The following is a 27,750-nucleotide window of genomic DNA, read 5'->3' on the forward strand; positions in this document are numbered from 1 at the left end:
ATATTTCACAATGGGGCGATTCACCACTTCCCACAACCCGCAAAGATACCCTCCTGTAATCGGTGTGTCCAACCTGGTACATCTTGGAAGTCATTAACAGAAATGAGGGTTCACGACACAGTCCAATTTGAAAAAAAAGTTAATTTATTTTCTTGAAAGTTACAAAACACATGAAAACGTCACCCTGTTTTTCACGACTATGACGCTGCTTCATTGGAGCCGAATTTCTGCACTATATGTTTCATGTGAAAATCCATTCGAATGGAATTGGTTTCAAATCCTGTGAAATAAAAATAATTTCCTTCAATCCCTGTAGTGGTTTAATGGCAGAGTGCCAGGTAGCGTCTATCTACGCGTCAGAGGCAGGGCAGATGTGAAACATGTGTTGGCCTTTTTTTGTGTTCTATAAACGTCAATAAAATTAATTAACTTTTTCGAAAATGGGATCGTCTTATGAACCCTCCATTTCTGTTAGTGACTGAAATTCAAAAGTGACTGACAGAAGATAGAAAACATGGTATTTGCAAATTCTACCAACAATATCTACAAGCCTGGCCCAAAATAACTCAAAATCTGCTGAAAAGATTTACAGCAAATAACAAAAAGCGCACTCTCTGAGTAAAGAGCTACTGTTCTACCAGCGCTGGTATAAATCTTATTTTTGTCGCAGCGACAGCAACATTGTTTGAGGGCGCCTGAAGGGCAGAGACTTTCTTTGTAACACCTTCCTTTCATTTTTTGTCACTCGATGGATCTTCAGGACATGGCACAATATACTTCGTTCAGTCTGCTAGGCAAGTGCCGACATAGATGTAAATTCATGAAAAGGGGTCAGTTATCAGCAAAATAAGAAGTGTCCTTTCAGTAGAAAGTGCACCTGAAGCAGGACAGATGTGCGGTCACTGACCCTGTAATTTACAGATGTTTGCGGACAGGCCAGGGTTAGCGAGGCATCCAGAGAGGTGTAGCCCAGCTCTTAGCCAGATGTTTCTGGAGAATGACCACTCTATGGAAGCGGGGGGGGGGGGGGGGGGGAAGGACAGATGAGGACTAGTCAGTGAAGAAAATCTCAGCAGAGGTCCAGAGAAAGCCCAAGGTGCCACAGAGCTCCAATGATGTGTGAAGTGGAGAAGTGTGGCTCAATGATTAGAGCGGCAGACCCTGATGCGGAGGTCTGGCCCGGGACCAGGGTTCAATTCCTGCCTCGGCAGGGTCTTGGGCTCAATTTCCCCGGACCTGATAATTCTCGCCTCAGTGCCTACTCTAATCATGGGTCCCACTCTGGAACTCTGGGCAATAGCTTGCTTAATCTCCACAACGGCCCCAACAGCGCTGGGATGCCTGGGTTCACCTTGGGGGTGCCCAGGAGTGGGCATTTCACTGGGAAAAGCCAGGAAGGGTTCCACAGCGGTATGCGTACAGCGCCAGGACACCCCTTTGCTGGGGCAGCAGTGCACTTTACAAGTACAAATTCATTTAATGTCATTTCATGAAGCCCATGGTAAAATGAGGCCTGTCCAGAGGATCACAGGGAAGGTCGAAGGAAGGCCGAGAGCCAGAAAAGGTCGCCGCAGAGCTCTCGTAGAGACCCAAGCCAAAGAAGGTCTCCAGAGTGTGTCTACAGACATACGTGGCGAATACTGGCTCTAGGGAGACCAGGGTACAGAAAAGACATCTGAAGGCATAGTTCTGATTAAGTCTACGGTCACAGCTTTATGCTTCATTCACAAGAGGCAAAACCTCAGCGGAGAAGAGTAGCTCTTGGGGCCGAGGGGATGTTGGGTCCAGACGAGGCTGCCAGAGACCAATGAGGGCCGAGTAGAACATCACAGCCATGGGAAGGCATGGGCCAGAAGAAGCCTCTATCACCAATCACAGCTCTGAGGAGGCCCCAGGCCAGAGGAAGCCTCCATCACCAATCACAGCTCTGGGGAGGCCCCAGGCCAGAGGAAGCCTCCATCACCAATCACAGCTCTGAGGCTCCAGGCCAGAGGAAGCCTCCATCACCAATCACAGCTCTGAGGAGGCTCCGGACCAGAGGAAGCCTCCATCACCAATCACAGCTCTGAGGAGGCCCCAAGCCAGAGGAAGCATCCATCACCAATCACAGCTCTGAGGCGGCTCCAAGCCAGAGGAAGCCTCCATCACCAATCACAGCTCTGAGGAGGCTCCGGACCAGAGGAAGCCTCCATCACCAATCACAGCTCTGAGGAGGCCCCAGGCCAGAGGAAGCCTCCATCACCAATCACAGCTCTGAGGAGGCCCCAGGCCAGAGGAAGCATCCATCACCAATCACAGCTCTGAGGAGGCTCCAGGCCAGAGGAAGCCTCCATCACCAATCACAGCTCTGAGGAGGCTCCAGGCCAGAGGAAGCCTCCATCACCAATCACAGCTCTGAGGAGGCCCCAGGCCAGAGGAAGCCTCCATCACCAATCACAGCTCTGAGGAGGCCCCAGGCCAGAGGAAGCCTCCATCACCAATCACAGCTCTGAGGAGGCTCCAGGCCAGAGGAAGCCTCCATCACCAATCACAGCTCTGAGGAGGCCCCAGGCCAGAGGAAGCCTCCATCACCAATCGCAGCTCTGAGGAGGCTCCAGGCCAGAGGAAGCCTCCATCACCAATCACAGCTCTGAGGAGGCCCCAGGCCAGAGGAAGCCTCCATCACCAATCACAGCTCTGAGGAGGCTCCAGGCCAGAGGAAGCCTCCATCAAAGCCTCCATCACCAATCACAGCTCTGAGGAGGCCCCAGGCCAGAGGAAGCCTCCATCACCAATCACAGCTCTGAGGAGGCCCCAGGCCAGAGGAAGCCTCCATCACCAATCACAGCTCTGAGGAGGCTCCAGGCCAGAGGAAGCCTCCATCACCAATCACAGCTCTGAGGCGGCTCCAGGCCAGAGGAAGCATCCATCACCAATCGCAGCTCAGAGGCGGCTCCAGGCCAGAGGAAGCCTCCATCACCAATCGCAGCTCTGAGGAGGCCCCAGGCCAGAGGAAGCCTCCATCACCAATCGCAGCTCTGAGGAGGCTCCAGGCCAGAGGAAGCCTCCATCACCAATCACAGCTCTGAGGAGGCCCCAGGCCAGAGGAAGCCTCCATCACCAATCACAGCTCTGAGGAGGCCCCAGGCCAGAGGAAGCCTCCATCACCAATCACAGCTCTGAGGAGGCCCCAGGCCAGAGGAAGCCTCCATCACCAATCACAGCTCTGAGGAGGCTCCAGGCCAGAGGAAGCCTCCATCACCAATCGCAGCTCTGAGGAGGCCCCAGGCCAGAGGAAGCCTCCATCACCAATCGCAGCTCTGAGGAGGCTCCAGGCCAGAGGAAGCCTCCATCACCAATCGCAGCTCTGAGGAGGCTCCAGGCCAGAGGAAGCCTCCATCACCAATCGCAGCTCTGAGGAGGCTCCAGGCCAGAGGAAGCCTCCATCACCAATCACAGCTCTGAGGAGGCCCCAGGCCAGAGGAAGCCTCCATCACCAATCACAGCTCTGAGGAGGCCCCAGGCCAGAGGAAGCCTCCATCACCAATCACAGCTCTGAGGAGGCTCCAGGCCAGAGGAAGCATCCATCACCAATCACAGCTCAGAGGCGGCTCCCGGCCAGAGGAAGCCTCCATCACCAATCACAGCTCTGAGGAGGCTCCCGGCCAGAGGAAGCCTCCATCACCAATCACAGCTCTGAGGAGGCTCCGGACCAGAGGAAGCCTCCATCACCAATCACAGCTCTGAGGAGGCCCCAGGCCAGAGGAAGCCTCCATCACCAATCACAGCTCTGAGGCGGCTCCAGGCCAGAGGAAGCATCCATCACCAATCACAGCTCAGAGGCGGCTCCAGGCCAGAGGAAGCATCCATCACCAATCACAGCTCAGAGGCGGCTCCAGGCCAGAGGAAGCCTCCATCACCAATCACAGCTCTGAGGCGGCTCCAGGCCAGAGGAAGCATCCATCACCAATCACAGCTCAGAGGCGGCTCCAGGCCAGAGGAAGCCTCCATCACCAATCACAGCTCTGAGGAGGCCCCAGGCCAGAGGAAGCCTCCATCACCAATCACAGCTCTGAGGAGGCTCCAGGCCAGAGGAAGCCTCCATCACCAATCGCAGCTCTGAGGAGGCCCCAGGCCAGAGGAAGCCTCCATCACCAATCGCAGCTCTGAGGAGGCCCCAGGCCAGAGGAAGCCTCCATCACCAATCACAGCTCTGAGGAGGCCCCAGGCCAGAGGAAGCCTCCATCACCAATCACAGCTCTGAGGAGGCTCCAGGCCAGAGGAAGCCTCCATCACCAATCACAGCTCTGAGGAGGCCCCAGGCCAGAGGAAGCCTCCATCACCAATCACAGCTCTGAGGAGGCCCCAGGCCAGAGGAAGCCTCCATCACCAATCACAGCTCTGAGGAGGCTCCAGGCCAGAGGAAGCCTCCATCACCAATCACAGCTCTGAGGAGGCTCCAGGCCAGAGGAAGCCTCCATCACCAATCGCAGCTCTGAGGAGGCCCCAGGCCAGAGGAAGCCTCCATCACCAATCGCAGCTCTGAGGAGGCTCCAGGCCAGAGGAAGCCTCCATCACCAATCGCAGCTCTGAGGAGGCCCCAGGCCAGAGGAAGCCTCCATCACCAATCGCAGCTCTGAGGAGGCTCCAGGCCAGAGGAAGCCTCCATCACCAATCGCAGCTCTGAGGAGGCTCCAGGCCAGAGGAAGCCTCCATCACCAATCACAGCTCTGAGGAGGCTCCAGGCCAGAGGAAGCCTCCATCACCAATCACAGCTCTGAGGAGGCCCCAGGCCAGAGGAAGCCTCCATCACCAATCACAGCTCTGAGGAGGCTCCAGGCCAGAGGAAGTCTCCATCACCAATCACAGCTCTGAGGAGGCTCCAAGCCAGAGGAAGCCTCCATCACCAATCACAGCTCTGAGGCGGCTCCGGACCAGAGGAAGCCTCCATCACCAATCACAGCTCTGAGGAGGCTCCAGGCCAGAGGAAGCCTCCATCACCAATCACAGCTCTGAGGAGGCCCCAGGCCAGAGGAAGCCTCCATCACCAATCACAGCTCTGAGGAGGCCCCAGGCCAGAGGAAGCCTCCATCACCAATCACAGCTCTGAGGAGGCTCCAGGCCAGAGGAAGCCTCCATCACCAATCACAGCTCTGAGGAGGCTCCAGGCCAGAAGAAGCCTCCATCACCAATCACAGCTCTGAGGAGGCTCCGGACCAGAGGAAGCATCCATCACCAATCACAGCTCAGAGGCGGCTCCAAGCCAGAGGAAGCCTCCATCACCAATCACAGCTCTGAGGAGGCTCCGGACCAGAGGAAGCATCCATCACCAATCACAGCTCAGAGGCGGCTCCCGGCCAGAGGAAGCCTCCATCACCAATCACAGCTCTGAGGAGGCTCCCGGCCAGAGGAAGCCTCCATCACCAATCACAGCTCTGAGGAGGCCCCAGGCCAGAGGAAGCCTCCATCACCAATCACAGCTCTGAGGCGGCTCCAGGCCAGAGGAAGCATCCATCACCAATCACAGCTCAGAGGCGGCTCCAGGCCAGAGGAAGCATCCATCACCAATCACAGCTCAGAGGCGGCTCCAGGCCAGAGGAAGCCTCCATCACCAATCACAGCTCTGAGGCGGCTCCAGGCCAGAGGAAGCATCCATCACCAATCACAGCTCAGAGGCGGCTCCAGGCCAGAGGAAGCCTCCATCACCAATCACAGCTCTGAGGAGGCCCCAGGCCAGAGGAAGCCTCCATCACCAATCACAGCTCTGAGGAGGCTCCGGACCAGAGGAAGCATCCATCACCAATCACAGCTCTGAGGAGGCTCCAGGCCAGAGGAAGCCTCCATCACCAATCACAGCTCTGAGGAGGCCCCAGGCCAGAGGAAGCCTCCATCACCAATCACAGCTCTGAGGAGGCTCCAGGCCAGAGGAAGCCTCCATCACCAATCACAGCTCTGAGGAGGCCCCAGGCCAGAGGAAGCCTCCATCACCAATCACAGCTCTGAGGAGGCCCCAGGCCAGAGGAAGCCTCCATCACCAATCACAGCTCTGAGGAGGCTCCAGGCCAGAGGAAGCCTCGATCACCAATCACAGCTCTGAGGAGGCTCCAGGCCAGAGGAAGCCTCCATCACCAATCACAGCTCTGAGGAGGCTCCAGGCCAGAGGAAGCATCCATCACCAATCACAGCTCAGAGGCGGCTCCAAGCCAGAGGAAGCCTCCATCACCAATCACAGCTCTGAGGAGGCTCCGGACCAGAGGAAGCCTCCATCACCAATCACAGCCCTGAGGAGGCCCCAGGCCAGAGGAAGCCTCCATCACCAATCACAGCTCTGAGGCGGCTCCAGGCCAGAGGAAGCATCCATCACCAATCACAGCTCAGAGGCGGCTCCAGGCCAGAGGAAGCATCCATCACCAATCACAGCTCAGAGGCGGCTCCAGGCCAGAGGAAGCCTCCATCACCAATCACAGCTCTGAGGCGGCTCCAGGCCAGAGGAAGCATCCATCACCAATCACAGCTCAGAGGCGGCTCCAGGCCAGAGGAAGCCTCCATCACCAATCACAGCTCTGAGGAGGCCCCAGGCCAGAGGAAGCCTCCATCACCAATCACAGCTCTGAGGAGGCTCCGGACCAGAGGAAGCATCCATCACCAATCACAGCTCTGAGGAGGCTCCAGGCCAGAGGAAGCCTCCATCACCAATCACAGCTCTGAGGAGGCCCCAGGCCAGAGGAAGCCTCCATCACCAATCACAGCTCTGAGGAGGCCCCAGGCCAGAGGAAGCCTCCATCACCAATCACAGCTCTGAGGAGGCCCCAGGCCAGAGGAAGCCTCCATCACCAATCACAGCTCTGAGGAGGCCCCAGGCCAGAGGAAGCCTCCATCACCAATCACAGCTCTGAGGAGGCTCCAGGCCAGAGGAAGCCTCAATCACCAATCACAGCTCTGAGGAGGCTCCAGGCCAGAGGAAGCCTCCATCACCAATCACAGCTCTGAGGAGGCTCCAGGCCAGAGGAAGCATCCATCACCAATCACAGCTCAGAGGCGGCTCCAAGCCAGAGGAAGCCTCCATCACCAATCACAGCTCTGAGGAGGCTCCAGGCCAGAGGAAGCATCCATCACCAATCACAGCTCAGAGGCGGCTCCAGGCCAGAGGAAGCATCCATCACCAATCACAGCTCAGAGGCGGCCCCAGGCCAGAGGAAGCATCCATCACCAATCACAGCTCTGAGGAGGCTCCAGGCCAGAGGAAGCCTCCATCACCAATCACAGCTCTGAGGAGGCTCCGGACCAGAGGAAGCCTCCATCACCAATCACAGCCCTGAGGAGGCCCCAGGCCAGAGGAAGCCTCCATCACCAATCACAGCTCTGAGGCGGCTCCAGGCCAGAGGAAGCATCCATCACCAATCACAGCTCAGAGGCGGCTCCAGGCCAGAGGAAGCATCCATCACCAATCACAGCTCTGAGGCGGCTCCAGGCCAGAGGAAGCATCCATCACCAATCACAGCTCAGAGGCGGCTCCAGGCCAGAGGAAGCATCCATCACCAATCACAGCTCAGAGGCGGCCCCAGGCCAGAGGAAGCATCCATCACCAATCACAGCTCTGAGGAGGCCCCAGGCCAGAGGAAGCCTCCATCACCAATCGCAGCTCTGAGGAGGCTCCAGGCCAGAGGAAGCCTCCATCACCAATCGCAGCTCTGAGGAGGCCCCAGGCCAGAGGAAGCCTCCATCACCAATCGCAGCTCTGAGGAGGCTCCAGGCCAGAGGAAGCCTCCATCACCAATCACAGCTCTGAGGAGGCCCCAGGCCAGAGGAAGCCTCCATCACCAATCACAGCTCTGAGGAGGCCCCAGGCCAGAGGAAGCCTCCATCACCAATCACAGCTCTGAGGAGGCCCCAGGCCAGAGGAAGCCTCCATCACCAATCACAGCTCTGAGGAGGCTCCAGGCCAGAGGAAGCCTCCATCACCAATCGCAGCTCTGAGGAGGCCCCAGGCCAGAGGAAGCCTCCATCACCAATCGCAGCTCTGAGGAGGCTCCAGGCCAGAGGAAGCCTCCATCACCAATCGCAGCTCTGAGGAGGCTCCAGGCCAGAGGAAGCCTCCATCACCAATCGCAGCTCTGAGGAGGCTCCAGGCCAGAGGAAGCCTCCATCACCAATCACAGCTCTGAGGAGGCTCCAGGCCAGAGGAAGCCTCCATCACCAATCACAGCTCTGAGGAGGCCCCAGGCCAGAGGAAGCCTCCATCACCAATCACAGCTCTGAGGAGGCCCCAGGCCAGAGGAAGCCTCCATCACCAATCACAGCTCTGAGGAGGCTCCAGGCCAGAGGAAGCATCCATCACCAATCACAGCTCAGAGGCGGCTCCCGGCCAGAGGAAGCCTCCATCACCAATCACAGCTCTGAGGAGGCTCCCGGCCAGAGGAAGCCTCCATCACCAATCACAGCTCTGAGGAGGCTCCGGACCAGAGGAAGCCTCCATCACCAATCACAGCTCTGAGGAGGCCCCAGGCCAGAGGAAGCCTCCATCACCAATCACAGCTCTGAGGCGGCTCCAGGCCAGAGGAAGCATCCATCACCAATCACAGCTCAGAGGCGGCTCCAGGCCAGAGGAAGCATCCATCACCAATCACAGCTCAGAGGCGGCTCCAGGCCAGAGGAAGCATCCATCACCAATCACAGCTCAGAGGCGGCTCCAGGCCAGAGGAAGCCTCCATCACCAATCACAGCTCTGAGGAGGCCCCAGGCCAGAGGAAGCCTCCATCACCAATCACAGCTCTGAGGAGGCTCCAGGCCAGAGGAAGCCTCCATCACCAATCGCAGCTCTGAGGAGGCCCCAGGCCAGAGGAAGCCTCCATCACCAATCGCAGCTCTGAGGAGGCCCCAGGCCAGAGGAAGCCTCCATCACCAATCACAGCTCTGAGGAGGCCCCAGGCCAGAGGAAGCCTCCATCACCAATCACAGCTCTGAGGAGGCTCCAGGCCAGAGGAAGCCTCCATCACCAATCACAGCTCTGAGGAGGCCCCAGGCCAGAGGAAGCCTCCATCACCAATCACAGCTCTGAGGAGGCCCCAGGCCAGAGGAAGCCTCCATCACCAATCACAGCTCTGAGGAGGCTCCAGGCCAGAGGAAGCCTCCATCACCAATCACAGCTCTGAGGAGGCTCCAGGCCAGAGGAAGCCTCCATCACCAATCGCAGCTCTGAGGAGGCCCCAGGCCAGAGGAAGCCTCCATCACCAATCGCAGCTCTGAGGAGGCTCCAGGCCAGAGGAAGCCTCCATCACCAATCGCAGCTCTGAGGAGGCCCCAGGCCAGAGGAAGCCTCCATCACCAATCGCAGCTCTGAGGAGGCTCCAGGCCAGAGGAAGCCTCCATCACCAATCGCAGCTCTGAGGAGGCTCCAGGCCAGAGGAAGCCTCCATCACCAATCACAGCTCTGAGGAGGCTCCAGGCCAGAGGAAGCCTCCATCACCAATCACAGCTCTGAGGAGGCCCCAGGCCAGAGGAAGCCTCCATCACCAATCACAGCTCTGAGGAGGCTCCAGGCCAGAGGAAGTCTCCATCACCAATCACAGCTCTGAGGAGGCTCCAAGCCAGAGGAAGCCTCCATCACCAATCACAGCTCTGAGGCGGCTCCGGACCAGAGGAAGCCTCCATCACCAATCACAGCTCTGAGGAGGCTCCAGGCCAGAGGAAGCCTCCATCACCAATCACAGCTCTGAGGAGGCCCCAGGCCAGAGGAAGCCTCCATCACCAATCACAGCTCTGAGGAGGCCCCAGGCCAGAGGAAGCCTCCATCACCAATCACAGCTCTGAGGAGGCTCCAGGCCAGAGGAAGCCTCCATCACCAATCACAGCTCTGAGGAGGCTCCAGGCCAGAAGAAGCCTCCATCACCAATCACAGCTCTGAGGAGGCTCCGGACCAGAGGAAGCATCCATCACCAATCACAGCTCAGAGGCGGCTCCAAGCCAGAGGAAGCCTCCATCACCAATCACAGCTCTGAGGAGGCTCCGGACCAGAGGAAGCATCCATCACCAATCACAGCTCAGAGGCGGCTCCCGGCCAGAGGAAGCCTCCATCACCAATCACAGCTCTGAGGAGGCTCCCGGCCAGAGGAAGCCTCCATCACCAATCACAGCTCTGAGGAGGCCCCAGGCCAGAGGAAGCCTCCATCACCAATCACAGCTCTGAGGCGGCTCCAGGCCAGAGGAAGCATCCATCACCAATCACAGCTCAGAGGCGGCTCCAGGCCAGAGGAAGCATCCATCACCAATCACAGCTCAGAGGCGGCTCCAGGCCAGAGGAAGCCTCCATCACCAATCACAGCTCTGAGGCGGCTCCAGGCCAGAGGAAGCATCCATCACCAATCACAGCTCAGAGGCGGCTCCAGGCCAGAGGAAGCCTCCATCACCAATCACAGCTCTGAGGAGGCCCCAGGCCAGAGGAAGCCTCCATCACCAATCACAGCTCTGAGGAGGCTCCGGACCAGAGGAAGCATCCATCACCAATCACAGCTCTGAGGAGGCTCCAGGCCAGAGGAAGCCTCCATCACCAATCACAGCTCTGAGGAGGCCCCAGGCCAGAGGAAGCCTCCATCACCAATCACAGCTCTGAGGAGGCTCCAGGCCAGAGGAAGCCTCCATCACCAATCACAGCTCTGAGGAGGCCCCAGGCCAGAGGAAGCCTCCATCACCAATCACAGCTCTGAGGAGGCCCCAGGCCAGAGGAAGCCTCCATCACCAATCACAGCTCTGAGGAGGCTCCAGGCCAGAGGAAGCCTCGATCACCAATCACAGCTCTGAGGAGGCTCCAGGCCAGAGGAAGCCTCCATCACCAATCACAGCTCTGAGGAGGCTCCAGGCCAGAGGAAGCATCCATCACCAATCACAGCTCAGAGGCGGCTCCAAGCCAGAGGAAGCCTCCATCACCAATCACAGCTCTGAGGAGGCTCCGGACCAGAGGAAGCCTCCATCACCAATCACAGCCCTGAGGAGGCCCCAGGCCAGAGGAAGCCTCCATCACCAATCACAGCTCTGAGGCGGCTCCAGGCCAGAGGAAGCATCCATCACCAATCACAGCTCAGAGGCGGCTCCAGGCCAGAGGAAGCATCCATCACCAATCACAGCTCAGAGGCGGCTCCAGGCCAGAGGAAGCCTCCATCACCAATCACAGCTCTGAGGCGGCTCCAGGCCAGAGGAAGCATCCATCACCAATCACAGCTCAGAGGCGGCTCCAGGCCAGAGGAAGCCTCCATCACCAATCACAGCTCTGAGGAGGCCCCAGGCCAGAGGAAGCCTCCATCACCAATCACAGCTCTGAGGAGGCTCCGGACCAGAGGAAGCATCCATCACCAATCACAGCTCTGAGGAGGCTCCAGGCCAGAGGAAGCCTCCATCACCAATCACAGCTCTGAGGAGGCCCCAGGCCAGAGGAAGCCTCCATCACCAATCACAGCTCTGAGGAGGCCCCAGGCCAGAGGAAGCCTCCATCACCAATCACAGCTCTGAGGAGGCCCCAGGCCAGAGGAAGCCTCCATCACCAATCACAGCTCTGAGGAGGCTCCAGGCCAGAGGAAGCCTCAATCACCAATCACAGCTCTGAGGAGGCTCCAGGCCAGAGGAAGCCTCCATCACCAATCACAGCTCTGAGGAGGCTCCAGGCCAGAGGAAGCATCCATCACCAATCACAGCTCAGAGGCGGCTCCAAGCCAGAGGAAGCCTCCATCACCAATCACAGCTCTGAGGAGGCTCCAGGCCAGAGGAAGCATCCATCACCAATCACAGCTCAGAGGCGGCTCCAGGCCAGAGGAAGCATCCATCACCAATCACAGCTCAGAGGCGGCCCCAGGCCAGAGGAAGCATCCATCACCAATCACAGCTCTGAGGAGGCTCCAGGCCAGAGGAAGCCTCCATCACCAATCACAGCTCTGAGGAGGCTCCGGACCAGAGGAAGCCTCCATCACCAATCACAGCCCTGAGGAGGCCCCAGGCCAGAGGAAGCCTCCATCACCAATCACAGCTCTGAGGCGGCTCCAGGCCAGAGGAAGCATCCATCACCAATCACAGCTCAGAGGCGGCTCCAGGCCAGAGGAAGCATCCATCACCAATCACAGCTCAGAGGCGGCTCCAGGCCAGAGGAAGCCTCCATCACCAATCACAGCTCTGAGGCGGCTCCAGGCCAGAGGAAGCATCCATCACCAATCACAGCTCAGAGGCGGCTCCAGGCCAGAGGAAGCCTCCATCACCAATCACAGCTCTGAGGAGGCCCCAGGCCAGAGGAAGCCTCCATCACCAATCACAGCTCTGAGGAGGCTCCGGACCAGAGGAAGCATCCATCACCAATCACAGCTCTGAGGAGGCTCCAGGCCAGAGGAAGCCTCCATCACCAATCACAGCTCTGAGGAGGCCCCAGGCCAGAGGAAGCCTCCATCACCAATCACAGCTCTGAGGAGGCCCCAGGCCAGAGGAAGCCTCCATCACCAATCACAGCTCTGAGGAGGCCCCAGGCCAGAGGAAGCCTCCATCACCAATCACAGCTCTGAGGAGGCCCCAGGCCAGAGGAAGCCTCCATCACCAATCACAGCTCTGAGGAGGCTCCAGGCCAGAGGAAGCCTCAATCACCAATCACAGCTCTGAGGAGGCTCCAGGCCAGAGGAAGCCTCCATTACCAATCACAGCTCTGAGGAGGCTCCAGGCCAGAGGAAGCATCCATCACCAATCACAGCTCAGAGGCGGCTCCAAGCCAGAGGAAGCCTCCATCACCAATCACAGCTCTGAGGAGGCTCCAGGCCAGAGGAAGCCTCCATCACCAATCACAGCTCAGAGGCGGCTCCAGGCCAGAGGAAGCATCCATCACCAATCACAGCTCAGAGGCGGCCCCAGGCCAGAGGAAGCATCCATCACCAATCACAGCTCTGAGGAGGCTCCAGGCCAGAGGAAGCCTCCATCACCAATCACAGCTCTGAGGAGGCTCCCGGCCAGAAGAAGCCTCCATCACCAATCACAGCTCTGAGGAGGCTCCAGGCCAGAGGAAGCCTCCATCACCAATCACAGCTCTGAGGCTCCAGGCCAGAGGAAGCCTCCATCACCAATCACAGCTCTGAGGAGGCTCCAGGCCAGAGAAGGCCTCCATCACCAATCACAGCTCTGAAGAGGCTTCAGGCCAGAGGAAGCCTCCATCACCAATCACAGCTCTGAGGAGGCTCCAGGCCAGAGGAAGCCTCCATCACCAATCACAGCCATGGGAAGGCATGGGCCAGAGAAAGCCTCCATCACCAATCACAGCCATGGGAAGGCATGGGCCAGAAGAAGCCTCCATCACCAATCACAGCTCAGAGGCGGCCCCAGGCCAGAGGAAGCATCCATCACCAATCACAGCTCTGAGGAGGCTCCAGGCCAGAGGAAGCCTCCATCACCAATCACAGCTCAGAGGCGGCTCCAAGCCAGAGGAAGCCTCCATCACCAATCACAGCTCTGAGGAGGCTCCAGGCCAGAGGAAGCCTCCATCACCAATCACAGCTCAGAGGCGGCTCCAGGCCAGAGGAAGCATCCATCACCAATCACAGCTCAGAGGCGGCCCCAGGCCAGAGGAAGCATCCATCACCAATCACAGCTCTGAGGAGGCTCCAGGCCAGAGGAAGCCTCCATCACCAATCACAGCTCTGAGGAGGCTCCCGGCCAGAAGAAGCCTCCATCACCAATCACAGCTCTGAGGAGGCTCCAGGCCAGAGGAAGCCTCCATCACCAATCACAGCTCTGAGGCTCCAGGCCAGAGGAAGCCTCCATCACCAATCACAGCTCTGAGGAGGCTCCAGGCCAGAGAAGGCCTCCATCACCAATCACAGCTCTGAAGAGGCTTCAGGCCAGAGGAAGCCTCCATCACCAATCACAGCTCTGAGGAGGCTCCAGGCCAGAGGAAGCCTCCATCACCAATCACAGCCATGGGAAGGCATGGGCCAGAGAAAGCCTCCATCACCAATCACAGCTCTGAGGAGGCTCCAGGCCAGAGGAAGCCTCCATCACCGATCACAGCTCAGAGGCGGCTCCAGGCCAGAGGAAGCATCCATCACCAATCACAGCTCAGAGGCGGCCCCAGGCCAGAGGAAGCATCCATCACCAATCACAGCTCTGAGGAGGCTCCAGGCCAGAGGAAGCCTCCATCACCAATCACAGCTCTGAGGAGGCTCCCGGCCAGAAGAAGCCTCCATCACCAATCACAGCTCTGAGGAGGCTCCAGGCCAGAGGAAGCCTCCATCACCAATCACAGCTCTGAGGCTCCAGGCCAGAGGAAGCCTCCATCACCAATCACAGCTCTGAGGAGGCTCCAGGCCAGAGAAGGCCTCCATCACCAATCACAGCCATGGGAAGGCATGGGCCAGAGAAAGCCTCCATCACCAATCACAGCCATGGGAAGGCATGGGCCAGAAGAAGCCTCCATCACCAATCACAGCTCAGAGGCGGCCCCAGGCCAGAGGAAGCATCCATCACCAATCACAGCTCTGAGGAGGCTCCAGGCCAGAGGAAGCCTCCATCACCAATCACAGCTCAGAGGCGGCCCCAGGCCAGAGGAAGCATCCATCACCAATCACAGCTCTGAGGAGGCTCCAGGCCAGAGGAAGCCTCCATCACCAATCACAGCTCTGAGGAGGCCTGGGCCAGAAGAAGCCACGGTAGAACGATGGAGAGACTCTGACCAGGCGCTGATCGACAAGGAAGCTTCCATGGAGCATAGTTTGGTGGTGGTCCAAGGGCCGACAAGGGTGCCACAGAGCACCGATAAAGTATCACGGTCTATTCAGCCTTGAAGCAAGATTCACAAATCCTGAGTGGGGAAGATTCAGAAAATGCCTCCACAGAGGTCTTGAAGGCCCCGGCCAGACAAGTTTTCCACGCTGTATCCAGGGGCAGCCCATGCCTACATGGAGCTCAAGGGAGGCCCAAAGTCAAGACAAATATCCATGGTGAAGAATAGACAAAAACCCGCACAGCATGTAAGAGTCACAGCTCGAAGGATGGTCAAACAAGACATCACTCAGAAGCCAAGGATCGGACAGGAACCCCTGAATGGAAGCACATACATGAAGAGAACACAACAAGCCGTGACCATGGCAAGAAGCTTTAGGGCCCAGCAAGGCGTCCAGAAGTTAGAGTCTAGTGTCTAATACTTCGTGCCCCTATCCTGTGGAGAAGAGAAACAAGCATGGAGTGTCCGAGCGGTGAGACAAAGGACTGATCTAGTTATCCTGGAATAATAAGTCCATATCACTAGGTGGCGAGTGATCGGAGCCAGGAGCACCACCTGCTGAGGTGGTCTCCAACAGGACACCCCCTCCAGAGTAGCCCTGTGAGTGCCTAGAGCCAGGGCCTTCCTATATCCCACATACATCTTACAAGTAGCCAGGAAGCCACTTTTATGTTCCAGTTTTCAATAGATCATTCCCGTCAAAGGCCTGCTCTGCTACTGCTTGCAAGAAACCGTTCATGAGCGTGGCTGCTTGCAAGAAACCGTTCATGAGCGTGGCTGCTTGCAAGAAACTGTTCATGAGCATGGCTGCTTGCAAGAAACCGTTCATGAGCGTGGCTGCTTGCAAGAAACCGTTCATGAGCGTGGCTGCTTGCAAGAAACTGTTCATGAGCATGGCTGCTTGCAAGAAACCGTTCATGAGCGTGGCTGCTTGCAAGAACCCGTTCATGAGCGTGGCTGCTTGAGCGTGGCTACTTGCAAGAAACCGTTCATGAGCGTGGCTGATTGCAAGAAACCGTTCATGAGCGTGGCTGCTTTCAAGAAACTGTTCATGAGCGTGTCCGTTCATGAGCGTGGCTGCTTGCAAGAAACTGTTCATGAGCGTGTCCGTTCATGAGCGTGGCTGCTTGCAAGAAACCGTTCATGAGCGTGGTTGTGAATCTGTCCCCAAAGGTCTTCCGTGATGTCTGTCTACGGTTAGACTACGCTTAGGATAGTTAGTGATGTCTGAATGTTGGGGGGCTCTGTGGATGTGGGTTCGGTGGTGGTGTCTGTCTACAGTTAGACTATGCTGTGAATAGTAAGTGATGTTTGAATGTTGGGGTGCCCTTGGATGTGGTCCGGGGGCAGGTTTGGTGGTGGTGTCTGTCTACGGTTAGACTACGCCCAGAGATACTCCTTCGGGAGTCGATTCAAGCGCGGTATAAACCCATAAATAAATAAATGGTTACTGATGACGTTGGGACCCTGACCTCGCCTAGATGAACCAAGGGGGTAGATGACCCTAGAACGCCCAGTGTCCCACCAAACCCCATGACAACGGGGACCGTCACTTTAAGTGGAGACCAGAAAGTGCTCTCAGAACCAGGAGTCTCATGAGGACAGGAGGCCCATGAGGCAGACACAAGAGAAGAGAGTGGCCAATACATGGGGAGGTGGAGGGGCTGGGTGGGTAAAGCGGGAGTCCAGAGCTGGACTAGGCTGGGCAGAACCCTCTAAGCCTCACACGGGCAGTAGCTCTAGAAGGCAGGAGGCCTGCATGCTCCGCACCCCTCTGGGAAGACTACCAGGGAACTCCATGCCACCTCTCCGTTCCAGTCCTGAGCTTTCATGTAACGACGCAGTGCACTCTGGGAGCGGTGGTCTTTAGAATGCCTCCACTGCATCAACTAGAATAACCTTCTGGGTTACAGTGGATTGTAAAAAGGGAAGAAGGAAGTGGAATGAGTTGTCCCGAAGACATGGAACCGAAATTAGAGCAAGAAGGGGGGTGGACGGGGCGAGTCACAAGACTTCCTGTACTCGGCCGGATGAAGAGGAAATGCTGCCTCTCTCCGCTGAAGGGTCACAGGGAAGCCGTGGGGCGGGTATCCCAGAGTCCACTTAGGTTTGCCCTGAAAGTAAGCCTCTTGGGACCCCTTAAACAGTGTTGATTTGTATTTAAAAACTGTTCAAGTGCCAGGGTTCTGATCAAGAGGCCACTGCAGCTCGCAGCACCCATTGCCCATGCCACGCTACCAATGAAAGTCACAACACAACTACTAACCATCACACCCTACCACTGTGACAATTCAGACTATTTCAGGCCCCCTAAGTTATAAGAATGACCTAGGCGGATGCTAATAGTCATTTTTAATGTATATTGAATTAATAATCGACTGTTGTCATCTCTAAATGAGCCAGACAGCGCCACCTTTTGGCAGACTAGCGCAAACGCTGGTGTTAAGGATTGTGTGCAGGTGCCCACCGGCTCAAATTAAGCACTGGCTGCAAACTTTCTCTGGTCTCTTTCTTGCCCTCGTCTCAGAATATCAGGGGCCAGCCTGGGTGCCGTCCCCTGTCCCCAGCTCTCCTGCACCCCCCTCTGTCTCTCACTGCTTTCACCATCACATCTCAGTATCTTGACATATATGACAAACTCCCCAACACACACAATCCTAGCAGTTGCCTCTCCCGCCCTCCTCCTCTCTCTCTCTCTCTCATCTATCCTTCTCAATCCAAATACCAGACTAACATATCCACCACTCAAATTACTTTAATAGTTTCACTATACTAAATCAACACTAATCCTTTATGGGTTCCAGAGTAGCATGCTACTCGCCGAAAAAGCGCTTTGACGCCTCGTTAGGGGTAGTAAGCGCTACATAAATGCAATTCCAATAGAATCCCTAGTGGGTGCCCTGTCACACCCTCAACCCCCTCTCACTGCTTCCCTCCTGCTTGTCCCTCCAGACCCGCCTCCATCGTGTCCTCCTCCGGCCCAGCCTCCCTCGGAGGCCGTGGGGGATGTGCAGATGGACCGGGGGTTTGATCGGCTCAGAGCAGATCCGCCCCCCCCCCCCCTACCCCGCCCTTCCATCCGAGATAATCCCCAGTCTGTGCCTCCACCTCAGAGACCGGCAGAGACCGTCTGTGACTGCTGAAGGGGGGATGGTGGGATGGGCCGAGAGTGCACAGACACGGTCTGGACTGCTGCACACAAGTGCGTGCACACACACACAATACGTGACCTCAAAACTGTGCATGGATGCTGCACACACGTGTGTGCAGACACAATACGTGACCTCACAGCTGCAGGTGTGTGCGTTCGCACAGTGCATGGACTGCTCACTGCTGCCCACAAGTGTGCACACACACAATACGTGATCTCACGGCTGCAGGCGCGTGTGTGGAGTGTTTGGACTGCTGCACGCGTGTCTGTGCACGGACACCACCAGGGCTCTGCTGCAGACAGGTGTGTGCACACAAGAACTGCTCTTACTGCTGCAGACGTGTGTTCACATACACAAACAGTGCATCGACTGCTGCAGATCCGGTTGTGCACAGCACACCATCAGAGCGAGGCTGCAGACGCTTGTGTGCACACACAATGATTGCTCTCACTGCTGCAAACCTTCCAGTGCGTGCACAGCATACTATCAGAGCTAGGCTGCAAACGCTTGTGTGCACACACAATGATTGCTCACTGCTGCAAACCTTCCAGTGCGTGCACAGCATACTATCAGAGCTAGGCTGCAAACGCTTGTGTGCACACACAATGATTGCTCTCACTGCTGCAAACCTTCCAGTGCGTGCACAGCACACCATCAGAGGTAAGCTGCAAACGCTTGTGTGCACACACAATGATTGCTCTCACTGCTGCAAACCTTCCAGTGCGTGCACAGCATACTATCAGAGCTAGGCTGCAAACGCTTGTGTGCACACACAATGATTGCTCTCACTGCTGCAAACCTTCCAGTGCGTGCACAGCACACCATCAGAGGTAAGCTGCAAACGCTTGTGTGCACACACAATGATTGCTCTCACTGCTGCAAACCTTCCAGTGCGTGCACAGCACACCATCAGAGGTAAGCTGCAAACGCTTGTGTGCACACACAATGATTGCTCTCACTGCTGCAAACCTTCCAGTGCGTGCACAGCATACTATCAGAGCTAGGCTGCAAACGCTTGTGTGCACACACAATGATTGCTCTCACTGCTGCAAACCTTCCAGTGCGTGCACAGCACACCATCAGAGGTAAGCTGCAAACGCTTGTGTGCACACACAATGATTGCTCTCACTGCTGCAAACCTTCCAGTGCGTGCACAGCACACCATCAGAGGTAAGCTGCAAACGCTTGTGTGCACACACAATGATTGCTCTCACTGCTGCAAACCTTCCAGTGCGTGCACAGCACACCATCAGAGCGAGGCTGCAGACGCGTGTGTGCACACACAATGATTGCTCTCACTGCTGCAAACCTTCCAGTGCGTGCACAGCACACCATCAGAGGTAAGCTGCAAACGCTTGTGTGCACACACAATGATTGCTCTCACTGCTGCAAACCTTCCAGTGCGTGCACAGCACACCATCAGAGCTAGGCTGCAGACGCTTGTGTGCACACACAATGATTGCTCTCACTGCTGCAAACCTTCCAGTGCGTGCACAGCATACTATCAGAGCTAGGCTGCAAACGCTTGTGTGCACACACAATGATTGCTCTCACTGCTGCAAACCTTCCAGTGCGTGCACAGCACACCATCAGAGGTAAGCTGCAAACGCTTGTGTGCACACACAATGATTGCTCTCACTGCGGCAAACCTTCCAGTGCGTGCACAGCATACTATCAGAGCTAGGCTGCAAACGCTTGTGTGCACACACAATGATTGCTCTCACTGCTGCAAACCTTCCAGTGCGTGCACAGCACACCATCAGAGGTAAGCTGCAAACGCTTGTGTGCACACACAATGATTGCTCTCACTGCTGCAAACCTTCCAGTGCGTGCACAGCACACCATCAGAGGTAAGCTGCAAACGCTTGTGTGCACACACAATGATTGCTCTCACTGCTGCAAACCTTCCAGTGCGTGCACAGCATACTATCAGAGCTAGGCTGCAAACGCTTGTGTGCACACACAATGATTGCTCTCACTGCTGCAAACCTTCCAGTGCGTGCACAGCATACTATCAGAGCTAGGCTGCAAACGCTTGTGTGCACACACAATGATTGCTCTCACTGCTGCAAACCTTCCAGTGCGTGCACAGCATACTATCAGAGCTAGGCTGCAAACGCTTGTGTGCACACACACAGAATACCGGCGCTCTGCTGCCTACACGTGTTTCCGTGCACACGTCAGTGCCGGGATTGCTTTGAACATGTGTGTGTGTTTGTTTGTATAGAGAAAACCTGGCTAGAGAGCAAGGAAGCACTGGAACTGTCCTAATGTTTAGTGTTTAGGGGCCTGTACAGCGCTCCGCCGCCTCTTGGCGCTATAGAAAGCCGCATACGTGAGAGAGCTGGTGTCTTTCGGTGAGGGGTCTACCGATCCGGTCTGGGCGGCTCTAGCGCTGGTTCGGATTAGGTTTAACTTTCCGAACTTTTTTTGATTACAGATTCTAGTTGGCAGTCCAGCGACGCTGTGGCACCGACAGCCAGAGGCCGTGCTACTGGTGTGTACACTCACAACACAGTCACACACACCATCAGGGCTCACTGCTACACAGAAACACATTTAGTGTCACACTCTTTTCAGGACTGCCCATCAAATCAGTGCTCGGCTGCTGCACAGTCCTGAAGGGGTTTGAACAGGCACGCACACGCGCCCACGCACACACACACACACACACACACGCAACCAGTGCGTGGGTAGCTGCCGCACGCACTCTTGTTTGTGAAACTACCTACAACTTAGAATGTTGCGTTTTCACATTTGAAAAGTGTTTACTATCTCGATTACTATATGGAACTGCTTCGAAGCACATGCAGCTGTACATACAAACAGCAGGTTTAAACGGCAAAACAAAACGCCCCACATTACGTGAAACAGTGCCCCCCCCCCCTGCTGACACCCCCCCCTCCCATCTCCCGCTCACCCACCCCCTCCTCCTTGAGACCCCTGGCCCGGGCGACAGGGTCACCACTCTCTCCTCTCCAGCCTCCCTGTCACCCACACGTCACTGCTCACCTTTGACCTCTCCTTCAATACTCACCCGTCATACCTTCTGTCACTCACACTGAACCCCTCCTTCTGCCCGTAACTACCTTCACTGCTCCCTTCACCCTGCCCTCTCCGCACACCGGGCAGCTCTTCCCTCCTCACACACTCTTCCCCCCTCTCACACTCCACACACTCCATGAAAGCCCCTGTGGCCTGTACCCTCCCACCCCTCCAGCCTTGAGCCAAGGGTGGACCCCCCTCCCTGCTCCCCCTCACACTCTCCCTCACCCCTCCAGCATACACGGACACTCCATGAAAGCCCCTGTGCCCTCCAGCCGGGGGCCCCGCTCCGACTCACCGCCTTCAGCTGCTCCAGCCGGTCCTTCATGGCGCCCCCTGCTGCCCTCCCCGCGGGGCTCCGGCGGCGGCGGGTGTGGGGGCTCCTTCCCGTCCCAGGCCGGTGTCTCGGGGTTCCCTTCCTGTCCGGCTCCGGCTCCCCCTCTGAGCCGCCTCTGATCCTCGGACTGAGCAGGCGCCGGCGGACCTAATCCGGGCACAGCGGGCGGGCGGGGGTGGGCGAGCCTCTGCTCACCTGGGCGGGGGCAGAGGGTGGCCCAGGGCGGGGCAGAGAGAGGCCCTGCCTGCTCACCTGGGCGGGGGCAGAGGGTGGCCCTGGGCGGGGTAAAGACGGCTCCTTCCTGCTCACCTGGGCGGGGGCAGAGGATGGCCCAGGGCGGGGTAAAGAGGGGCCCTTCCTGTTCACCTGGACGGGGGCAGAGGGTGGCCCAGGGCGGGTCAGAGAGAGATCCTTTCTGCTCATCTGATCGGGGGCAGAGGGTGCCCATGAGAGGGGCTCCTTCCTGGTACCTGGGCGGGGGCAGAGGGTGACCCTGGGCGGGGTAGAGAGGTCTCGTCCCTGCTCACCTGGGCGGGGGCAGCCGTGGGCGGGGTAGAGAGGGAACTCCTCCCTGGGTGCAGAGAGAGGCCTCCCCTCCTTACCTGGGCAGAGGGGCGGGCAGGTCACTGCACAGGACTCCTCTCTGGGGCGTGGCAGGAGGGACACCCCTGCTGCTCACCTGGGCAGAGGGGCTGGCAGATTTCTGCCCAGGCTCCTCCTTGCACCCCTGGGTCGGGGCAGAGAGAGAGGTTCACCCCTCCTTACCTGGCGGAGGTAAGGGACCAATCTCTGCTCACCTGGGCGGGGGCACAGGGCCTGAAGGGGCCTCCCCTGCTCACCTGGGCAGAGGGGCAGGCAGGGCTACCACCTGGGCCGTGGCAGAGCGAGACTCCTCCCACCTCACCTGCCCAGAGGCGGAGGGAGGCGCTGTGCTCACTGGGCACCATTTATAAGGAGTCTGGGCGCAGGTTGGGAGGGCCAGAGAGGCGATCCTTCCTGGTTACCTGCTCCGAGAGAGAGTCTCCTTTCTTTCTACGAGGACCAGGGCTAAAAGAGCCCCCCCCTTTACCTGAGCAGAGGCAGAGGGACGCCCCTCCATGCGTACCTGAGCCAAGGCAGAGAGAGCTCCCCCTACCTGAGCCAGACAGAGGGACGCCCCTCCATGCGTGCCTGAGCCAGGACAGAGAGAGCCCCCCTTACCTGAGCCAGAACGGAGAGAGCCCCCCCTTACCTGAGCCGAGGCAGAGAGAGCCCCCCTACCTGAGCCGAGGCAGAGGGAGGCCCTCCATGCGTACCTGAGCCAAGACGGGGAGAGCCCCCCCCCCCCCTTACCTGAGCCAGGCAGAGGAACGCCCCTCCACGCGTACCTGAGCCAGGGCAGAGAGAGCCCCCCCCTTACCTGAGCCGAGGCAGAGGGAGGCCCTCCATGCGTACCTGAGCCAGGGCAGAGAGAGCCCCCCCCCTTACCTGAGCCGAGGCAGAGGGAGGCCTTCCATGCGTACCTGAGCCAGGGCAGAGAGAGCCCCCCCCCCTTACCTGAGCCAGGCAGAGGAACGCCCCTCCACGCGTACCTGAGCCAGGGCAGAGAGAGCCCCCCCCCCTTACCTGAGCCGAGGCAGAGGGAGGCCCTCCATGCGTACCTGAGCCAGGGCAGAGAGTGCCCCCCCCCCTTACCTGAGCCGAGGCAGAGGGAGGCCCTCCATGCGTACCTGAGCCAGGGCAGAGAGAGCCCCCCCCCTTATCTGAGCCAGGCAGAGGGAGGCCCCCCTTATCTGAGCCAGGCAGAGGGAGGCCCCCCTTACCTGAGCCAGGGCAGAGAGAGCCCCCCCTTACCTGAGCCGAGGCAGAGGGAGGCCCCTCCATGCGTACCTGAGCCAGGGCGGAGAGAGCCCCCCTTACCTGAGCCGAGGCAGAGGGACGCCCCCCCATGCGTACCTGAGCCAGGACGGAGAGAGCCCCCCCCTTACCTGAGCCAGGCAGAGGGACGCCCCTCCATGCGTACCTGAGCCAGGACGGAGAGAGCCCCCCCCTTACCTGAGCCGAGGCAGAGGGAGGCCCCCCTTACCTGAGCCAGGGCAGAGAGAGCCCCCCTTACCTGAGCCGAGGCAGAGGGAGGCCCCTCCATGCGTGCCTGAGAAAGAACAGAGAGCCCCCCCTTACCTGAGCCGAGGCAGAGGGAGGCCCCTCCATGCGTGCCTGAGCAAGAACAGAGAGCCCCCCCCCTTACCTGAGCCGAGGCAGAGGGAGGCCCCTCCATGCGTACCTGAGCCAGGACGGAGAGAGCCCCCCCTTACCTGAGCCGAGGCAGAGGGACGCCCCTCCGTGCGTACCTGAGCCAGGTCAGAGAGAGCCCCCCTTACCTAAGCCGAGGCAGAGGGACGCCCCTCCATGCGTACCTGAGCCAGGGCAGAGAGAGCCCCACCCCCTACCTGAGCCAGGACAGAGGGACGCCCCTCCATGCGTACCTGAGCCAGGGCAGAGAGAGCCCTCCCTTACCTGAGCCAGGGCAGAGAGAGCCCTCCCTTACCTGAGCCAGGCAGAGAGAGCCCCCCCCCCCTTACCTGAGCCAGGGCAGAGAGAGCCCCCCCTTACCTGAGCCAGGCAGAGAGAGCCCCCCCTTACCTGAGCCAGGGCAGAGAGAGCCCCCCCTTACCCGAGTCAGGGCAGAGAGAGCCCCCCCCCTTACCTGAGCCAGGGCAGAGAGAGTCTTGATCCTGGGTAGAGGGAGTGTTCCCCATGCTCACCTGGCCAGGGCAGACCCTCTCCTCCCTGCTTCCCTGAGCCGAGGTAGAGGGTGTCTCCTCCTTGCTTTCCTGGGCCAGGGCAGAGACAGGGCCCTCCCTGCATACTTGAGCCAAGACACAGGTTGGCCATCATTACCTGGGCCAGGCAGAAAAATGCCCCCCTGCTTACCTGAGCCGAAGTAGAGCTTATGTGAGTCTTGACTTGAGGTAGATGAACCCCCCACCCCCTGCTTACCTGGGCCAGGTCAGAGGGATGCTCCTCCCTGCTTACCTTTGTCAAGACGTAGGGGGTACCTCCATGCTTACCCGAGATGAGGCAATGGGAGGCTGCCCCATGCTTACCTGTTCAGGGGCAGAGGAAAGGGCCCTCCCTGCTTACGTCAGCTGAGTCAGGGACAGGCTCCTCCCTGCTTATGTGACTCCTGAACTGAGGTAGAGGAATGACCGCCCTGCTTACCTGGGCCGGGGAAGAGGGAAGGTCCTCACTGCTAACCTCTGCCAAGGCATATGGAGGCTTCTTTATGCTTACCTGTTCAGGGGCAGAGAAAAGGGTCCTCCCTGCTTACGTCAGCTGAGGTAGGGACAGCTTCCTCCCTGCTTATTTGAGGCCTGAACTGAGGTAGAGGGATGACCCCCCTGCTTACCTGGGCTGGGGAAGAGGGAAGGTCCTCACTGCTTACCTCTGCCAAGGCGTACTGAGGCTTCTCCATGCTTACTTAGGCGGAACTAGAAGGATACTCCTTCCTGCTTACCTCTGCCAAGACATACTGAGGCTTCTCCATGCTTCCTTTGGCGGGACTAGTGGGATACTCCTCCCTGCTTACCTCTGCCAAGGCATATGGAGGCTTCTCCATGCTTCCTTTGGCAGGAGTAGAGGGAAGGTCCTCCCTGCTTACCTCTGCCAAGGCATATGGAGGCTTCTTTATGCTTCCTTGGGCACGAGTAGAGGGAAGGTCCTCCCTGCTTACCTCTGCCAAGGCATACTAAGGCTTCTCCATGCTTACTTAGGTGGGACTAGAAGGATACTCCTTCCTGCTTACCTCTGCCAAGGCATACTGAGGCCCCTCCATGCTTACTTGGGCAGGAGTAGAGGGAAGGTCCTCCCTGCTTACCTCTGCCAAGGCATACTAAGGCTTCTCCATGCTTACTTAGGCGGGACTAGAGGGATACTTCTTCCTGCTTACCTCTGCCAAGGCATACTGAGGCTTCTCCATGCTTACTTGGGCAGGAGTAGAGGGAAGGTCCTCCCTGCTTACCTCTGCCAAGGCATACTGAGTCTTCTCCATGCTTACTTGGGCGGGACTAGAGGGATACTTCTTCCTGCTTACCTCTGCCAAGGCATACTGAGGCTTCTCCATGCTTACTTGGGCAGGAGTAGAGGGAAGGTCCTCCCTGCTTACCTCTGCCAAGGCATACTGAGGCTTCTCCATGCTTACTTGGGCGGGACTAGAGGGATACTTCTTCCTGCTTACCTCTGCCAAGGCATACTGAGGCCCCTCCATGCTTACTTGGGCAGGAGTAGAGGGAAGGTCCTCCCTGCTTACCTCTGCCAAGGCATATGGAGGCTTCTCCATGCTTACTTGGGCGGGACTAGAGGGATACTTCTTCCTGCTTACCTCTGCCAAGGCATACTGAGGCCCCTCCATGCTTACTTGGGCAGGAGTAGAGGGAAGGTCCTCCCTGCTTACCTCTGCCAAGGCATATGGAGGCTTCTCCATGCTTACTTGGGCGGGACTAGAGGGATACTCCTTCCTGCTTACCACTGCCAAGGCATATGGAGGCTTCTCCATGCTTACTTGGGCAGGAGTAGAGGGAAGGTCCTCCCTGCTTACCTCTGCCAAGGCATATGGAGGCATCTCCATGCTTCCTTGGGTGGGACTAGCGGAATACTCCTCCCTGCTTATCTCTGCCAAGGCATATGGAGGCTCCTCCCTGCTTACTTACTTGAGTTGAAGTAGAGGGGGCTCTGCTCACTGGGAGCGTATCAAGGCCCCCCACTTTTCACCTGGGCAGTGGCAGAGACAGTTCTGTGCTGCGCACCTGGGCAGGAGCAGCATGGGGCTTTCTCCTCACCCTGGCGAGGGCAGCAGAAGCACGTCGCAGTATGTAATGTGAGTTTGTTCAAAATAATCGTTGTTCCGATGTAAACGCGGCTGCATGGACCGCTGAGAACCATGTTTCTCATAGTGCCAATATCGGCCCACTCACCAGCCCGCTCGCAGCAACATACATGACGCATAAATAAGCAGACAAGACAACGTTTTGATGCAGAGAAAGTCGCTGCAGGTTTATTAGAATATACACATATGCCAACATGGTGGGTCATCTTACAGGCGATCCATAGTCAAGCCGCCCCTCACGGCCTACCACCTGAAGGGCCAACTTGCATCGTGGCCTTAGCCAATCGTTGCTTAGCGGTTGTGGTGAGGGATAGCCACTCCCACTTCCGGTGAACCATTGGTCCATCCTCTTGCTCACGCCCCTCCCTGCGAGGGACGGAGCGTTCAAGCGACCCCCAGTTGTACAGGTTTCCAACCGCCCTTAGGATAGCGGGGCGCCGTTCACCCCAGGGTCCACCGCACAGACTTCCTGGGGATATTAGGCCCCAGCACCCTTTGTGCTCCTGAAGAGGGTACCCCTGAGTACCTTTCCGCCTCTGGATCGCCCTGTAACTCCGCCTGCAACACAAATAAAATGATTAGAAGACATTTCCCCCCCACCCTGAAAGCGCCGGGTACGCGGTAGGGAGGGAAACGGCGACAGGGTGAGGCGACAAAGAGGCCGCCAGGTGGGCGGGGGAGGAATTTATACCTCTCCCCCGCCCCCAACCCGGCCAAAAGTGACGAGCGGGACACGAACAGGGGTCGCGGAACACTGGGCTGCCCCGTGTGCCATCTTGTGGCACTAAGGGGGCCGCCCTCTTATGAGGGTCCCCTGCAGGGACGGGACGTGACGTGTCGGTCGGCCCGCATTTGTTGCTGACACAACAATCTCACAGAATGAAAATGGGTCGCTGGCCCGGACGGTTTTCTGGGAATTCTTAATCCTGAAAGATACAGCAGCACCGAAGTGATGTTATATAAGCTCAGGGCAGGGAGTGAGGGTGAGAGAGACTCTACTGCAGGCGGCACAGATCAGACGGTCGACGCAGAATCCTATTACCTGTTCTTGCTGGAAGATAAAGGAGGCATCCAGCTTTCGATAGCTGAGTTTATCAGCCCCACCGCGAGCGCAGACGAGACATGCTACTCTGCTGATCAGAAAGGCCTATTGGTCAGAAAGGTATGCGGGTGAGAACCATCTGTAACCCCAACTGGGCTTTCATTTTGGTACTAAGATGACCTTAGTATATTCAATAGAATGGGATTTTGATTAAAAAAAATATCGAAATAAAATCATCGTTTCCTGTGTTCTTAAGTGTGTTTTTCCTTAATGAAAGAGGATTTGGGTTCCTCCAACTATCCCTCTAATTCCTCATTACATCAATCGTTACTTTAACAAAGCTCACTTAAATGAAGCTCATTCTGTTTAATTTTTTGCATTGTGATCTCTGTTTATACAATTGGCATTTTCTGTATGTTGTGTGCCAATGAAACAATTTTTTTTAATAAAAATATATATAAAAAAAAAATGAAGCTCAGTGGGTTGTGGAGTAGTTGCACTCCAATTGGTTTTCTGTCTCAGGATGACACATTGACTAAGTACTTGGTGCCAGGGATCTAGAAAACTAAATTCTGGCCTGTGTAGTCGAGGACG

At 57.6% G+C, this 27,750-nt stretch overlaps 1 protein-coding gene across 5 annotated transcripts in view; it reads right to left on the reverse strand.

The window, feature by feature from the left end:
- STX3 (syntaxin 3) overlaps window positions 1–22,045 on the reverse strand; it is a 251,816-nt gene extending 229,771 nt beyond the window's left edge. For 2 of the 5 annotated variants that reach the window (XM_086953332.1, XM_086953329.1), the window contains exon 1: window positions 21,212–21,369. In XM_086953332.1, the coding sequence (XP_086809458.1) occupies window positions 21,212–21,241 (30 nt within the window). In that variant the 5' untranslated portion in view covers window positions 21,242–21,369. Of the gene's footprint in view, window positions 1–21,211 lie in introns of all 5 variants that reach the window. The other 3 variants (XM_086953333.1, XM_086953327.1, XM_086953326.1) reach the window with 3 other exon arrangements.
- Window positions 22,046–27,750: the final 5,705 nt, after the last annotated feature.

The sequence above is a fragment of the Lissotriton vulgaris genome, chromosome 1_2, assembly GCF_964263255.1.
Source record: "Lissotriton vulgaris chromosome 1_2, aLisVul1.2, whole genome shotgun sequence".
Classification (NCBI taxonomy): Eukaryota; Metazoa; Chordata; class Amphibia; order Caudata; family Salamandridae; genus Lissotriton; species Lissotriton vulgaris.